Source organism: Carettochelys insculpta, chromosome 29, assembly GCF_033958435.1.
Source record: "Carettochelys insculpta isolate YL-2023 chromosome 29, ASM3395843v1, whole genome shotgun sequence".
NCBI lineage: Eukaryota > Metazoa > Chordata > Testudines > Carettochelyidae > Carettochelys > Carettochelys insculpta.
The window spans coordinates 1,248,167-1,264,713 of NC_134165.1; the positions used below are offsets into that span (position 1 = coordinate 1,248,167).

Consider the following 16,547-nt stretch of genomic DNA (forward strand, 5'->3'; position numbering starts at 1 on the left):
AGGTAGCAGGTCACATGAAAGCGAGTGGGGTCTAGTGGCTGGAGGGAGAGGGGCTGGGAGCCACGACTCTGGAGTTCCATTAAACGCCATCTCACTGGGTGACCGGAAGGCCATGTGATATGGATTTCATACTTGCCTCTGTGCTGGGCTCTGAGCGATGCGCTAGAAATAGCCATGGAGCTCAAAACCCACCTAGCTGCCCCCACCTCTTGCATCGCCCCAACTCAGCTCAGCCCCAGGATGAGGACAGCAGCGCTCAGCGACCACCCGCCCAGGCCACCTGGGGGTCTGGAGCCTCCCTACTAATGGTGCCAGCTGCTGCCTCCAGGCTGCTTCCCAGGAGCACCCCAGCTCTCTGGGTGCCTGCCAGGAACTCAGCCGGCACTAGGTGCTGCACCAGGCCGGAGAGCCCTGTAAGTGACCCTGGAATCCCAAGGAACCTGCTGTTATGACAGCAGAAACAGGAAATGCAATGGCTCTGGGTGGGGAGGACCCAGAGCGCCAGTCAGTTTGGGGGAGTTTCCCTTTCATTTTCAATGGGGTGGTGCTACTGACCTGACCTGACCCGAGGCTGGAGGGAGGGCGTGTCCCCTCGGTTACCACAGAAGTGGAAGCCTTTTGGTACAAGGTGGAAGCCAGATGGGTTTGACTCCTGCCTCTGAATGGCACCACTAGCTGAGCTGGCCAGCTGGGTCTGGTTCCCCAGCAGCCTGTGTCTCTGTGGGCTTTGCAGAGCTAACAGGGGCAGGGGGTGCAGGATGGAAGCTGCAAGGTGAGTGCGAGCAGTGCTGGGTCAGGCAGGAGGGGTGTGGGATTAAGGAGATAGTTCCACCACGGTAGCAGCTCCTGCCCTGTCTGCCCAGGGCCAAGTGGGGTGTGGGGACCCCAATCTCCTAACAATGGCCTGGGCTGAAGCTGTCCTACCAAAAGGGCAAGTACAGTGGAGTCAGTATTGATTCTGTGAGGAGTGTGCCTGCTGCTCAGCCCCCCGCCCTGTTACCTGTGGCACAGCGCCCCCTGCTGAGCCCCCCACTACCTGTGGCACAGCGCCCCCTGCTGAGCCCCCGCCCTGTTACCTGTGGCACAGCGCCCCCTGCTGAGCCCCCCACTACCTGTGGCACAGCGCCCCCTGCTGAGCCCCCCCCGCCCTGTTACCTGTGGCACAGCGCCCCCTGCTGAGCCCCCCGGCCCTGTTACCTGTGGCACAGCGCCCCCTGCTGAGCCCCCCGGCCCTGTTACCTGTGGCACAGCGCCCCCTGCTGAGCCCCCCCCGCCCTGTTACCTGTGGCACAGCGCCCCCTGCTGAGCCCCCCGGCCCTGTTACCTGTGGCACAGCGCCCCCTGCTGAGCCCCCCGGCCCTGTTACCTGTGGCACAGCGCCCCCTGTTGAGCCCCCCGCCCTGTTACCTGTGGCACAGCGCCCCCTGCTGAGCCCCCCGGCCCTGTTACCTGTGGCACAGCGCCCCCTGCTGAGCCCCCCCCGCCCTGTTACCTGTGGCACAGCGCCCCCTGCTGAGCCCCCCACTACCTGTGGCACAGCGCTCCCTGCTGAGCTCCCCCCCGCCCTGTTACCTGTGGCACAGCGCCCCCTGTTGAGCCCCCCACTACCTGTGGCACAGCGCCCCCTGCTGAGCCCCCCACTACCTGTGGCACAGCGCTCCCTGCTGAGCCCCCCCCCCGCCCTGTTACCTGTGGCACAGCGCCCCCTGCTGAGCCCCCCACTACCTGTGGCACAGCGCCCCCTGCTGAGCCCCCCACTACCTGTGGCACAGCGCCCCCTGCTGAGCCCCCCCCCGCCCTGTTACCTGTGGCACAGCGCCCCCTGCTGAGCCCCCCACTACCTGTGGCACAGCGCCCCCTGCTGAGCCCCCCCCGCCCTGTTACCTGTGGCACAGCGCCCCCTGCTGAGCCCCCCACTACCTGTGGCACAGCGCCCCCTGCTGAGCCCCCCCCCGCCCTGTTACCTGTGGCACAGCGCCCCCTGCTGAGCCCCCCGGCCCTGTTACCTGTGGCACAGCGCCCCCTGCTGAGCCCCCCACTACCTGTGGCACAGCGCCCCCTGCTGAGCCCCCCCCCCGCCCTGTTACCTGTGGCACAGCGCCCCCTGCTGAGCCCCCCCCGCCCTGTTACCTGTGGCACAGCGCCCCCTGCTGAGCCCCCCCGCCCTGTTACCTGTGGCACAGCGCCCCCTGCTGAGCCCCCCCCGCCCTGTTACCTGTGGCACAGGGCCCCCCTGCTGAGCCCCCCCCGCCCCGTTACCTGTGGCACAGCGCTCGCTGCTGACCCCCCCCCCCACTCCCTGCAGCGTGGCGAAGGTGCCTCGATGGGCGGGGACGGGATCTTGCGGGGGGGCGGGTGAACCCTCCGTCGGGCGGCTGAGAAGTGGGTGGCCCCGACCCCGGGGACCGCAGTGCACAGACCCCGGTGCAATTCCTCGGCTCGCCACCAGAGGGCGCCGCGAGCCCTGCTATAGCCATGGGGTGTGAGCGTGGGGGCACGTTACTCATGGGCGGGGGGGGGGTCCCCTCAGGCTGCTGCATTCTGGCACCCCCCCGTTCTGCTGCTGCCCCGCAGGGCGGGCCCAGCGCGGGCTCCCCCACTCCCCTCCGCCAGGCCCCTCACCCTGCCCGCCAGCCTGGGGGGGCGTGTCCCCGGCTGGGTCCGGCTGAGCTGCCTGCCAGGCTGGAGGACCCGGCTGCGTGGAAGGGCACAGATGCGGGTTACCAGCCCACACACCTGCCGAGCTCCTGCCCCTGCTGCAGCCCACAGCCCCCCGCTGAGCCTCCGCCCCTTGCGCCCCACAAGGTCCCACGCCACACATGGGGTTTTTCTCCCCCAGCCAAGACTCCCGGAAGGGCCCAGAAATAGCCACCACCAGGGAGCTGGGGGGGCTGATCCCCCAAGCTCCCTCCCCACAGCCATGACACAGTCGGGGTTCGGCACCGAGCACCATCTGCAAAGCGGAGCCTGCAGGGAGAGGCGGTTTCCTAAGGAAACGGTTATGTCCTGCCTCGGTTACCACGCCCTGCGCGGGCCGGGCAACGCCCCCCGCCACATGCCCTGCCACTCACTGGGGTGACATGATCGCCCCCAAGCTGGACACAGGCTGGTGCCCCTGCCCCGCATGCTGGGCTGTCCCCTAACCCCTCCCCGGTGGCAATAACTAAGTGGCGGCTGCCCATGGGACGTGGCACCCAGGAAGTGCCAGCGGGGAAGGGGTTAAAGGCAGGACGGTGCAGGGAGCTCTGCAGAAGATTTTTATTAGAAACAAGTTTTAAAAAAGGCGACTAAAGGTGGTGCTGCGAGGCCCGAGCGCAGGGACAGCGAGGCAGGCACAAGGCCGGCCAGAGCCCCCTGCAGCGCCCTGAGCGAGGGGCCCGGCCTGTGCAGCAGAGGAGCTTCTCAGCCCTCGTCCAGAGTGGGCTGTGCTGGGCCTCTGAGCAGGGTCCAGGATCGGCACTGGGGCGGCTGCACTGGGTCCCCCTCCGGGCGCTAACACTGCGCGCGCCCGGATACGCTGCCCAGACCAGCAACGAGCTTCATAGAGGCCAGCCGGGGGTACGCCGGGGCAGCGTCCCTCTGGTGGGCATACTCTGTCCCCTGCAGGGTCCCTGCCTCCCGGGCAGCCAGGCCTCCTGCCCCCTGAATTGCAGGGGTTCAGTCCTCGGGGGCGGGCACCAGCGCCTCGATGGTTGTGGGCGTCCCGTTGCCAGCGGACAGGCTGGTGTCGGGCCCCTCAGGCCGGTGGGACGAGCGCTCCGACTTGCTGGTGCTGCACTCCAGGATGGGGATCCCGAAGCGCTGGGCCGGGCTGTCCTCAGCCGGCCGGGCCAGCAGGCAGCAGAGCAGCTTGAGGATGGCGCGGCGGATGTCCTTGCTGGTCAGCGTGTAGATGATGGGGTTGAGCAGGGAGTTGATCATGGCCAAGCCCAGGAAGTAGTCGGCTTTGTAGAGCACCCCGCAGGCCTGCGCCTCGCACCCCACATCCAGCAGCAGCAGCAGGAAGAGGGGCAGCCAGCACACCGCGAAGGTGCTCACCACGATGCTGAGCGTCTTGAGCAAGGCCATGTACTTCTGCGAGCGCTTCAGCATCCCCTTGCGCAGGCTGCCCGGGCGGGGGCTGCTGCCCTTCACCATGCAGAAGACGCGGGCGTAGAGCACAGTGATGGACACCAGGATGGCCAGGAAGACAGAGATGCAGAAGAGCACGTAGCTCTTGGCGTAGAGCGGCAGGACGGTGGAGCAGGCAGCCAGCTCCTCCAGGCAGTTCCAGCCCAGGATGGGCAGCGCCCCCAGCAGCACCGAGGCTGCCCAGGTGGCCCCCACCAGCAGGACCATGCGGCCCTTCTTGTCGCCGTGGTGAAGCTTCATGCGGCTCATGGTGATGTGCCTCTCGATGGCGATGGCCAGCAGGCTGAGGACGGAGGCGGCCAGCGTGATGAAGACACCGCCCTCCCGCAGGAACCACAGCAGGGGGGTGAGCTGCAGGGTGCGGGCGCCCGACATGAGGATGTTGGCCGTGTAGGCCAGGCCAGCCAGCAGGTCCGACAGGGTCAGGTTGCCCAGCAGGTAGAACATGGGCGAGTGGAACTTCTTGTTGCGCCAGATGACCAGCAGCACCACCAGGTTCTCCAGCACGATGAGCACGCAGACGACCAGGAAGGCCACCGCCTCCGCCTTCAGCCCCCCCTGGTACCTGCTGGCCTGCAGCTTCCCTGTGTAGTTGTAGTGCAGGGCAATGAGCTCATTGTTTTGATATCTCCCAGGTAGGGCCGGACCAGCCGGGGCGGGGACTCTGCCGCCAGGAGCTCCATCACGCTGACTCCCGTGGGCACTACATGGCACAGCTCTGCCCGCTCTGGGCTGGGGCAGCCGGGGGGAGGCAGCCCAGCTCAGCTGCAGGTGGCCACTCAGGCATGGGGCATCCTCATCTGCCCAGGGCGGCCCTGCGGAGAGGGGCAGAAGGACATCAGCGAGGTCTGGAGCCTCTGCGCCTTGCACCGGCCTCCGGCACTAGGGGGCTGCACTCCATGGGGCAGGCTCAGCTGGGGGCAGAGCACCACTCAGGAGCTGCTTTGGGTCCAGCCCCAGATCACCCTGTGCTCCCTCCCGCAATACAGGCCCCTCCCTATACCAGCTCCCGCCCCTGCAGCTCTTCTCACAAACAACCTGCACCCCAGCACATGCAACCCCCCCCGCACCCTGACTTAAAAACCCAGCGCTGGCTCCCCTGGGCCTCTCCCCGGTTCGACTCCCGGCTCCACACTGCGTGTGAAAGAAAACAGAGAACAGAATGAAGTGAAAATGGCAAACGAGCCGAACTGTAGCACAGCTGCCCGGGGGCCAGGAAAGCCGTGCGGTAATACAGGCGGTAATACATTCCCGCACTCCGGGAATCTGACCGGGGCCGGACAAGAGACTTTGCCACTGTTCACTGGGCTCTGAGAAGACATCTAGGGGTAAAGTCCAGCTAAAGAACAGCCCAGAACATGGAGAGCCAGGACTGGGGGCTGGAAACAAAGTTCATGGGACTGCAGGAAACTTGGCCACACCCCCAACATGTGGGCGACTGGCTAACTCCAGTCATGCCGGATTACGGATGTCGCCGGATCAGAGAGGTTCGACCTTTAATAAGAAGATAGCGGGGGGCTCTGTTGGTGACCACCTGACCAGGGCGCTGATCAGTGCTGGGGGCTTTCGCCCATCCCCACCTCGACAAGGGACACGTCACCTCCGGACGGTGCAGAGCCAAAGATTCTTGACACCTTCAAATATCAGAGGGGTAGCTCCAAAATAGCCGGTCGTCTATAAGGTGCCACAGGCCTGCTTGTTGTTTCTGACACCTGGAGCGACTGCTCCTGGGAGTAGCTGGGTCTGGAACCCATGAGGGGAGAGACAATTCTTGACCGGGTCCCAAGGGTGCACAGGATCTAGGCCAAGGGGTGACGCTAGCTCAGTGGTTGTGATGGGGTTCAGGGGTCCCCAAGCACTGCGCCCCGGCCGCAGGCAGGAGTGACTCTCACTCAGCAGGTAGAACAGGAAGTTTATGAGGCAACAGAATCATAGAATCATAGAACACGAGGACTGGAAGGGACCTCGAGAGGCCATCGAGTCCAGCCCCCTGCCCCAATGGCAGGACCAAGTTCTTTCCAAACCATCCCTGATTGACATCTATCTAACCTGTTCTTAAATATCTCCAGCGATGGAGATTCCACAACCTCCCTTGGCAATTTATTCCACTGTTTGACCACCCTGACAGTTCAGAACCTTTTCCTAATGTCCAACCTAAACCTCCCTTGCTGCAGTTTAAGCCCATTGCTTCTTGTTCTATCCTCAGAGGCCAAGAAGAAAAAGTTTTCTCCCTCCTCCTTATGACTCCCTTTTAGATACCTGAAAACCACTATCATGTCTCCCCTCAATCTTCTCTTTTCCAAACTAAACAAGCCCAATTCTTTCAACCTTTTTTCATAGGTCACATTCTCTAGACCTTTAATCATTCTTGCTGCTCTTTTCTGGACCCTCACTAGTTTCTCCACATCTTTTTTGAACGGCGGCACCCAGAACTGGACACACTACTCCAGCTGAGGCCTAACCAGCGCAGAGTAGAGCGGGAGAATGACTTCTCACGTCTTGTTCACAACACACCTGTTAATGCATCCCAGAATCATGTTTGCTTTTTTTGCAACAGCATCACACTGTTGACTCATATTTAGCTTGTGGTCCAATATAACCCCTAGATCCCTTTCTGCTGTAGTCATTCCTAGACAGGCTCTCCCCATTCTGTATGTGTGAAACTGATTGTTCCTTCCCAAGTGGAGCACTTTGCATTTGTCTTTATTAAACTTCATCCTGTTTACCTCAGACCATTTCTCCAATTTATCCAGATCATTTTGAATTATGACCCCATCCTCCAAAGCAGTTGCAGCCCCTCTCAACTTGGTTTCATCTGCTCAGCACAGAGATGTCAGTACAGCTGGCAGAGACAGTCATTCCAACCCATCCTGGGGAGAGGAGCCCGAGGGAGCCCCTCTGGGGTGTAGCTTCCCCCCTTGCCCAGCTGGCTGCCTTCCAGCTCCCTCTGCCCCAGCTTCTAACTGCTCCCATTCAAACCCAGCTCGGCTCCTCCCTGCTCTGTGCTCAGGGCAGAGGTGCGACCTGCTAGCTTAGGGTACAGCCCCAGGGACCATCCCCAGCTGCTGGGAGCTGCTCTGCCCATCACACACACATCCAGCCTGAGCCTCTCACACACACACCCTCCATCATGGTGGTTCTCAAAGCTTTGCCCTGCGTTCCACCTTGCTCAACGCAACCCTCTCCGCGGGGCACCTGCCAAAAACCCCAATGAGAAAACGCAGTCGCTTGCTTCTAAGTACCTTAAATACCGAATTACTGAAACACTAGATACGCATCTGTAACAGAAAGGGGAGCGGCAGGCTGGCTGCAGGGGACTGGGGAAGTCCCCACCCCACGGCCCACCTGCAAGACAGTCACAGAGCACACACTGAGAAGCACCGCTGCAGCGGGGCCCTTTAGAAATAGGGATCAGGCGTTTGATTGCAGAAAGGGGGACTACGCACCAATGAGGAGGTTAGTGACACAGCCATGAAAATGTTCAGTGTCAACAGCAAAACCCCTGCAGGCTGCATGGGCACTTTTCAGAGACACGTCCTAGAGCCTCGACGTAAACGTATAGCCCAGGTTTTAAAAAAAGGAACAGAACCAGAAAGTACCACCAGGGCTTAACAGCCAAGGGGAAAAAGCAGGGAGAAGTAAAAAGGCAGCATGTAAAACGTGGACATTAAATCTTAGTGAGGAAAATAAAAAGAGCATCGACTCTATCAAGCGAAGTGCGAAAAGATCAGGAGAAGGCCAAAAAGAAATCTGACGGACAGCTGGCCAAACCTCTAAAAGAGATGGCAACGTCTTTTCAATATGTCAGAAGCAGGAAGCCTGTTAAACAGCCAGTGGGGCTGCAGATGACCGAGGTGCTAAAGGAGAATTCAGAGACGATAAGGTTATTGCAGGGAAACTAAATGAATTCTTTGCATTGGTCTTCACGGTTGAGGACGTGAGGGAGATTTCCCAGCCTGAGCCATTCCTTTCAGGTGACAAATCTGAGAAACTGCCCCAGACTGCGGTGCGGTTAGAGGAGGCTTTGGAACAAACTGATAAGCTAAACTGTAATAAGTCACCAGGCCCAGATGGCATTCGCCCGAGTTCTGAAAGAACTCCAGTGTGAAATTGCAGACCAATTAACTTTGGTTTGTAACCTACCTTCAAATCAGCTTCCCTACCCAATGGCTGGCGGAGAGCTAATGCGACACCATCTTTAAAAGGGGCTCTAGAACTGACCCTGGCAATTACAGACCAGCAACTCTAACATCAGTGCCAGGCGAACAGGTTGAAACCACAGTAAAGAATAGAATTGTCAGGCACAAAGCTGAACAGAATTTGTTGGGGAAGGATCACCAAGGTGTCTGTAAGGGGAAATCACGGCTCACTGATCTGCTACAGTTCTCTGAGGGAGTCAACAAGTGCGTGGACAAGGGAGAGACAATTGATCTAGTGGACTTAGGCTTCCAAAAGGTTTTGGCGAGGTCCCTCCGCAAAGGCTCTCAAGCAAAGGCAGCCATCACCGGGTGAGGGACGGTCCGCGCCTGGACTGAGAGCTGCTTAAGGGACAGGAGACAAAGGGGAGGAGGAAGTGGCCATTTCTCAGAAAGGAGAGAGGGAACCGGGGGTCTGTACTGGGACCCGTCCTAGTCAACTCACTCATAAATGAGCCAGCGAAAGGGGTAAACAGCCAGGTGGCAAAACTTGCCAAACTGCTCAAGATGGCTAAGTCCAAAGCAGCCTGGGAAGGGGTACGAAAGGGGCTCACAAAGCTGGGCAACCAAATGGAAAATGAATTCCACTGCTGACAAATGCACAGCGCAGAAACCTGGAACCCATCCTCCCGGCTCGCGGCGCGAAAGGATGGGGACAAAATGAGCTGTTACCACTTGAGAGATCTTGGAGCCGTTGTGGGTGGTTCTCTGAAAACACCCACTCAGTGCGCTGCATCCCTCACACAAGCAGAGCGTCGGGCCTCACTGCCAAAGGGCAGGAGAATAAGAGCAGATATCTTATTGCCTCCGTATAAACGCACGGGGGGCCCACAGCTCGCGTCCGGCGCGCAGGAGCCAGGACCTCGGCCAGAAAGAAGTGGTGCTAACTTTGCACTGCAAACGTTCAGAAAAGGGCAACAAAAGCGCTGAGGGGTTGGGAGCAGCTGCCGCACCTGGAGGCACAAAAAGACGGGGACTTCTCAGCTTAGCAAAGAGGAGACTAAGCAGGGTGAAGGGTGTTGACAAAGTAAACCAGGAAAAGCCAGTTACTTGTTCCCATCCCGCCAGAACAAAGGGCCCAATTAAACTACTGGGCAGCAGGTTTAAAACCAACAAAAGGAAGTTTTTCCTCACACAAGGCCCAGTTGGCCCGTGGGGCTCCCGGCCAGAGGGAGATGCGCAGACAAGAACTATCCCAGGGGTTCGAAAAAGAGCCAGACAAATTCAGGGAGGTTCGGTCCATCAACGGCCGCTGGCCAGGCCAGTGGGGAGCACGTCCCGGGCTCTGTTTGCCAGAAGCTGGGAACGGGCGACAGGGGAGGGATCACTCGGTGATTCCCTCTGGGGCACCGGCTTTGGCCGCGGTCTGCAGACAGGACCCTGGGCTGGATGGGCCTTTGCTCTGACCCTGTCTGGCCAACGTGTTCAGCTCACGCCACCTGCTCTCTGCAGAGCCTGGGGGGCAGCAGCTGGTGCTACTCTCTGGCCCTCACCACCCAAAGCACCAGGAATCCTGCCTCGGGCTCCCCACTCCCCCAGCTGGCACTGCCCTCCCAGCACTGGCGTCCAGCCCCATTCAGCTCAGCCGCTTTGCAGCAACTGGTGCTCCCTCAGGCGTGGGGGCCCTCTGCTCCCGTGGGCAGCGCTCTGATCAGCTGCCAGGGGCCTGCAAACGGCACAGCTGATGCCCTGTGTGAAATGAGGGCATGGGGGCGGCTGATGCAAAGCCCAAGGAAAGCAAGGAACGCTGCCCCCCGGCCCCAGCAGAGCAGTTGTGGGGCTGTGCCTCTGCCCCAGGACAGGTGGTTAAACATCCCAGACGCTCCCTGAAAATACCCAGCCTGGGGCGAGCTCCCTGCACTGGGCTGTCTCTGCCACAGCATGCCAGGGGCTTCTCAAGAAGGCAGAGCCCTGCTGCCCCCAGGCCCAGCCCCACAGCACCGCTCAGCAGAGGGAGTCAGGACATGGGCAGAGCTGGTCTCCCAGCGCCTCTTGCAGCAAAGCCGGGCACTCAGGTCACAACCCCCATGGCCTGGCCCTGGCAGAGCCTGGAATAGCCCCTCCCCATTGTCCCAATCAGGGGGTCCAATATGGGGCTTGTTCCCCCCCTTGTGACCCAAAATCTCCACATCCCCTTTGTCATGGGCAGGGTTCAGCTGCTTTCTAACCCCTGCCCCTGCCCCGTACCCACCCCTGCAGCAGGGGCCCCACGCAAGCAGAAGCTCCCAGAGAACATAAGAACATAAGAACGGCCATACTGGGTCAGACCAAAGGTCCATCCAGCCCAGCATCCCATCTGCCGACAGTGGCCAATGCCGGGTGCCCCAGAGAAGGAGAACAGAAGACAATGATCAAGTGATTTATCTCCTGCCATCCATCTCCTGCCCTTGTTCTGAAGGCTGGGGCACCATACTTTACCCCTGGCTAATAGCCATTTATGGACCTAACCTGCAAACATCTATCGAGCTCTTTTTTAAACCCTAAACAGCAGCTGGGGAGGGGGGGCAGCTGGACCTGGGGACAGAGTGAGTGGGCCTGGGATCCTGTTCTGTACACAACAGTCGGGGATGGGGGGGTGTCACACTCCAGGGAGCCAGAGTCTGAGGCCAGCACAGGGAGGCTCCAAGAACAGCTGGGAATGACCCCCCCCACCCTGCACACACACACTCCCCATTTACCACCCCTCCAGCCTCAGCGTGGAGCACGTAGCTCCTACTCAGGGTGTGGGCGGCGCCTGCCCAACGGGGACCTGATCTCAGCTGGGGTCTGGGCAGCGCCTGGTCCGATGGGGCCTCGATCTCAACCGGGGTCTGGGTGGTGCCTGGCCTGACGGGGCTCTGATCTCAGCTGGGGTCTGGGCAGCGCCTGGTCCGATGGGGTCTCGATCTCGACCGGGGTCTGGGCAGCACCTGGCCTGATGGGGCCCTGATCTCAGCTGGGGTCTGGGCAGCGTCTGTCCAATGAGGCCCCGATCTCAGCTGCTGCTACCGTCATGCACAATGATCTCCCGCTCTCGCTGGCTGGGACCCTGCCCTGGCATGCTCTGGGAGAGGGGCCCTGTGGCGTCTCTCTGAGCTTGTATCTTATCACCCATCCTGCCCCGCTGCCAGCAGCAGCACAAAGCCGGGGAGGGAGGTGACCCCAGCCCCTGTGCCCTGGAGTGCGGCTCCCCAGCTCTGCCAGGCCCGGCCGGGGTGCGGTGTGAGACTGGCGGAGGTTCTTGGCAGTCTGGCCCCGGGCTCAGATCCTGCACGGAGCTGGGGGTGCCCTGTCTTTCCTCTCCCCCAGGGCATGTGGCCGGTCACCCTGGCCCCGGGGGCACGCGGTGCCCCCCCCATGAACTGCACTAAGGGGGGGCAGTGGCTCTCCCCAGAGGGGCAAGTGGAGAGATCCCGGGCCCAATCCCCTGGCCGCCAGTGCTGGGGGGAACTGCTCCCCCCGGGCGTGGGGCTGGCGCACTCCGGGGGCGGTGCGCCCCGCGGCCGGGACACTCCCTGGTCCGGGGTCCGCCCTGCCCGCCGGGCTCTGGCCCACCGACCCCCCCGCGGGATCCCCGCGCCCCGGCTGCTCCCGCGGGCCCGATCCCCGCCCGGCGCTTCCACCTACCGGCCGCCTCCCGCCCGGGCCGTGCAAAACTAACCCGCCGCGCCGCGCCGCGCCGCGGCTCCGGCTGGCCCGGTGCCTGGTCACGTGGGAGCCTCCCCGGTCCGTCCCCTCACCCCCGCGGGAGGGCAGCGCCGCGGAGAGAAGATAACCCGGGAGTCCTGGCTCCCTGCCCCCCCCACTCTACCCTACTGCCCTCCCAGAGCCAGGAGAGAACTCAGGAGTCCTAGCTCCCAGCCGCCTGCTCTACCCACTACACCCCACTCCCCTCCCAAAGCCGGGAGAGAACTCAGGAGTCCTAGCTCCCAGCCGCCTGCTCTACTCACTAGACCCCACTCCCCTCCCAGAGCCAGGTGAGAATCCCGGAGTCCTGGCTCCCAGCACCCTGCTCTGACCACTACACCCCACTCCCCTCCCAAAGCCAGGAGAGAACCCAGGAGTCCTGGCTCCTGGCCCCCCGCTCTACCCACTACACCCCCCTCCCCTCCCCTCCCCAAGCCAGGAGAGAACCCAGGAGTCCTGGCTCCCGGCCCCCTGCTCTACCCACTACACCCCACTCCCCTCCCAAAGCCAGGAGAGAACACAGGAGTCCTGGCTCCCTGCCCCCCCCCCACTCTACCCACTAGACCCTACTGCCCTCCCAGAGCCAGGAGAGAACCCAGGAGTCCTAGCTCCCAGCCGCCTGCTCTACTCACTAGACCCCACTCCCCTCCCAGAGCCAGGAGAGAACCCTGGAGTCCTGGCTCCCAGTCCCCCGGATTGTCAGGCCAGCCTTCCCAGGGCAGGAGGAGTGGCTGAGGCTGGGAACTGCTCTCCCTGGAGGGGGGCTGGAGCAGGGCCCTGCTGGGGGCTGGTTAGGCCCACCCTGTGGTCCATGGGGCCCTGGGGCAGCAACCTCAGCCCCAGCACTTGGAGGGGCTCTGGCCTCATGAGGAAGCAGCTGGTCCCCCTGCCCCACCCTGACATTCAGAGCAGCTGGGAGGCCTGGCAGCCTGGCCTGTCTCCAAGCAGGGACCCAGCCCCCCCAGCACATTGTGATGCTAATTCTGCCCCTGTGTGCCAGAGCCCCTGGCCCAGTGCCAGCAGGTCCCCGGTGCTGCCCCCCCGCACTGCGTGCCGCTGACCCTGAGCAGAGGGGTGTGCCCGGGGGTGGCCTGGCACAGCTGAGAGGAGGCCTCTGCCCGGCTGCCCTCTGACCTCATGCTAGGCCAGCCCCAGAATCCTTCGGGTACCTGCCGCTCTGCCAGCCCTGAACTCCCCGTGGTGCCCCTCAGCCTCGCCTCGCAGCCCCCGCTGTCCCAGATTCCAGCCCATTTCCGGGGAGGGGCTGCCCCAGCTCGGGGCCTGGGGCGCTGCCAGCTGCCAGGTTAGCGGCCCCTTTGGCAGTGCCCAGCCGGGAGGAACAATGCCCAATTCAAGGCAGGCGGCTGGGGCAGCAGCCAGGCCTAATGGACACACAATAGGGATGGGTCCTGCAGCGTGGAGTGGGGAGGAGAGCTCAGCCTGGCACCACTGTGTGCCCCTCACCAGGCTGTCTGGGCCCCTGTGAGGGGCCTGGGTGGAAGGAAGCTCCAGCAGGAGCCTGGGGTCCAAGGGTTTCCAAGCATCCCGGGGACAACAGGTCCCACAGTTCCCTGGTCCCAAAGGCACATGGGCCGGGCAGCATTGGGAGCCTGAGTATGTCCTGCACTGGGAAGTGGCTCTGGCATCCCACCCCAGAGGCAGCCACATCTCAGCACTGAACAAGGGAGCCTGGTACAAACAGCCCCTATGTCCCACCCCAGAGGCAGCTGCATCTCCGGGGAAAGGGTCCCTGTATAAACAACTCCAGGTGACACATACAGATCCTGCCCATCTGGGGGGGGCCCTTGTGCACCCTCCTATGGCAACAACACATCCCTCCCCCCAGGGAGGGCATTGTCCCTGCAGAATCAGCCCCCAGCTGGCTCCCAGCCCCTACGTCCAACCAGCTCCTCCTCCTGTGCCCCAGGAGTCACTGCTGTGCTGTGCTGCGCTTGTCTGTCTGTCTGCTCCTCCCTGCCAGGCAAGCCCAGACCCGCTGCTTTGGGTGCCAGCACCCAGCCCAGTGGCTCTGCTGGGTGTGGTGCTTCTGGCTTCTTGGCTAGGGGCTGGGGGCAGACTCCTGGGGTCTCATCCCAGCCCTGGGAGGGGAGCAGGGTTTAATGGTTAGAGCAGGTGGGCTGGGAGCCAGGACTCCTGGGTTCTCTCCCCTGCTTGGGGAGCCTGGCACATGGCAATCCCATAGCACAGGCAGCCCGCCCACCCCACAGTGCTGAGACGTGAGAACCTCCCTGGGCACAGGCAGCCGCTAACGCACCAACTTACCTGGCAGGAGAGACAACCTGGCGGCTGAGCCAACAGCACCCCGGGCTGTTCTGTGGCTGCCTGTGCAGCAGCCCAACCCTGCCCCAGCGTGTCCCAGGGCTGCAGGAAGTGAAGCAAAGCTGGCCTCATGGCTGCCTCCTTCAGCAGCACTAGGGCAGGGGCACACTTACGAGCTGTTCACTCTGAAACCTAATGGTGCTTATTTAAGAGCAACACTGTCTGTCCCTTCAGTGCTCTGGGAGGCAGGTGTCTAGTGGTTAGAGCAGGGATCCAGGACACCTAGATTCTGCCCAGCAGAGGGAGAGGAGCAGGGGCTGGCAAGCTGGGACTCCTGAGCTCTATGCCCAGTTTTGCCACTGGCCTGTTCTGGGACCTTGGGCAAGTCACAGCACTCCCTGTGCTTCAGTTTCCCTGTGCCCAAGGGGTGCGAGCAGAGAAGCTCCATAGACTCAGTGCTGGGGGAGGGTGGTGTGGTGTGGGCTGGGACCTGCACTAAACTTACCATGGAAGATTAGCAATGCTGCCAGTGAGAGCCAGTGCTGCCCAGATGCAGTGAGACCAGGGCCCCCGGGCTCCCCTTGTGCCAGGGCTGCCCAGGCGCAGTGAGGTCAGGGCCCCCTTGTGCCAGGGCTGCCCAGGCGCAGTGAGATCAGGGCATGTCATGCCCCCGCCCAGCTGACAGTCTGACAAGACAAAGGTGAGGCGAGGCCAGGTGAGGGGCCACGACCTGTCCAGGACCAGCCCCAGGTGTGTGAGACTCAGCCCAGCGCCCTCCCCCTGCACCACAGCCCCCCCTTACTCCCCATCCCAAACCCAGGCCGGAGCCCCTGGGTGGCATGTGTGCTCAGGGCCTGCCCCCCACCCACAGGGAGGCCCAGAGATACACCCAAGTACTGCAGAGAGAATCAGCCAGGACAGAACCCAAGGGACTGGCCCTTGCACTGCCAGCCCCCGCCTCAATGTCAGCCTGCCCCATGAGGTGGAGCAGCCCCATGGCTTGGTAAACCCAGTGCCAGGGCTCTGTGGGCAGGAACACTGCGAGGGCACCTTTCCAGGGCTGCCCATCCAGCACCATCCTCTGGGGACTTTCGCCCAGGCTGGCACCCTTGGGGCTTTCCCAGAGCAGCCTGCAGCCAGCTCAGGGCATGGCCGGGCTCCCCGTCCTGGGACGGGGTATGACTTGGGGTGCCTGAGGGGACAAACTGGGACCTGCTCAGCCTGGCCCCCAGCTCTCAGACCAGCTCCAGCCCCTGCCGTGCTGACCCTGCGCCTTGCTGGAAATAATCCCGCCCCACTCCCCAGCCAGCCCTGCCACCTGACCAGAGCCAGTGCCTCCCCGGGCCCCGCTCCCTGCCCTCCACAGACAGCCCGTCCCACACCATGCAGCACCCACCCCTCAGGAGCGCCCAGCTCTGGGTGAAGCCCTGTCTCCGAGTGGGGCAGCCAGCCAGGCGAGTGGTTCCCGCACTGGGGGCCCAGCTGGGCCCTGCTCCAGGCTGGGGGAGGTGGGTGGCCCAGGGGGCAGAACGGGCACTAAGGAGTGCAGGAGGAGGGGCTGCCGAGACCCCTGCAAGCTCCACTCCTTTGGGCCTGCCTCCCTGGCTGCTGGCTTCGCCCACCCACGCACCATGTACCAGGCTCTGGCTTCCCTCATTCTCAACCACCTGCCTCTGCCAAGTGGCTTTCGCCAGCTGCCCCTTCCCCTGCGCTCAGGACCTGCTCCCACGAGCGGCTCTGCCGTGGCCTCAGCCCACTGCAGGATCAGGCCTCTGCAGCCGCTGGTCCAGCCCATTGACGCCCCCAGCGCCGGGCGCTCCAGGCCCAGCACTGTGCTGTGAGATCCACAGGCACAGGAGGGCAGGGCCGCTCCACCGGCCTCTCTCCCATTGTGGCTTTGCCGGCTCTCTGCTGGCAGCAGCCTGGGCGTGCTTGTGGCAGGCGGCGGAGCCCATGCACTGAGTCATGGCTGGACCAGCAGAGAGGGGCCACGCTCACTGGATCTGCTGAGCCGGCAGCTCGGTGCAGCGTGAGCCCTGGGACACGTGGCGGTGGCAGGCGGGAGGCCCCGGCCTGGGGCGCCAGGCCAGGCCCAAAGCGCTGGGGATTTCGGATCCTGCAGCCCTGAACTGGGACCTGAGGGAGACCCTGCCAGGCTCACGTTTGGGGCACTAAGGGGCTGTGGGGTGGCTGCCTGGCTCCTGGTGTGTGGGGGGATCCCGGCCTGAGCCAGAGCAGTGGGGCCCCCTGTACACCCCTTGGGAAGGACCCTTG

General features: G+C 62.8%; 1 protein-coding gene across 1 annotated transcript; it reads right to left on the bottom strand.

The window, feature by feature from the left end:
• Positions 1-3,249: 3,249 nt before the first annotated feature.
• Positions 3,250-11,985, bottom strand: S1PR5 (sphingosine-1-phosphate receptor 5). The gene is made up of 2 exons (XM_074979766.1): positions 11,934-11,985; positions 3,250-4,946 (listed from the first exon to the last, which is right to left on the bottom strand). The coding sequence occupies exon 2, from the start codon at positions 4,576-4,578 to the stop codon at positions 3,658-3,660; it is 921 nt and encodes a 306-aa protein (XP_074835867.1). The 5' UTR covers positions 4,579-4,946; positions 11,934-11,985; the 3' UTR covers positions 3,250-3,657.
• Between the last annotated feature and the right edge of the window lie 4,562 nt (positions 11,986-16,547).

Bases quoted from the DNA above. Each gene is read 5' to 3' on its own strand.
- S1PR5 (XM_074979766.1), bottom strand. From the start codon at position 4,578: ATGTTCTACCTGCTGGGCAACCTGACCCTGTCGGACCTGCTGGCTGGC.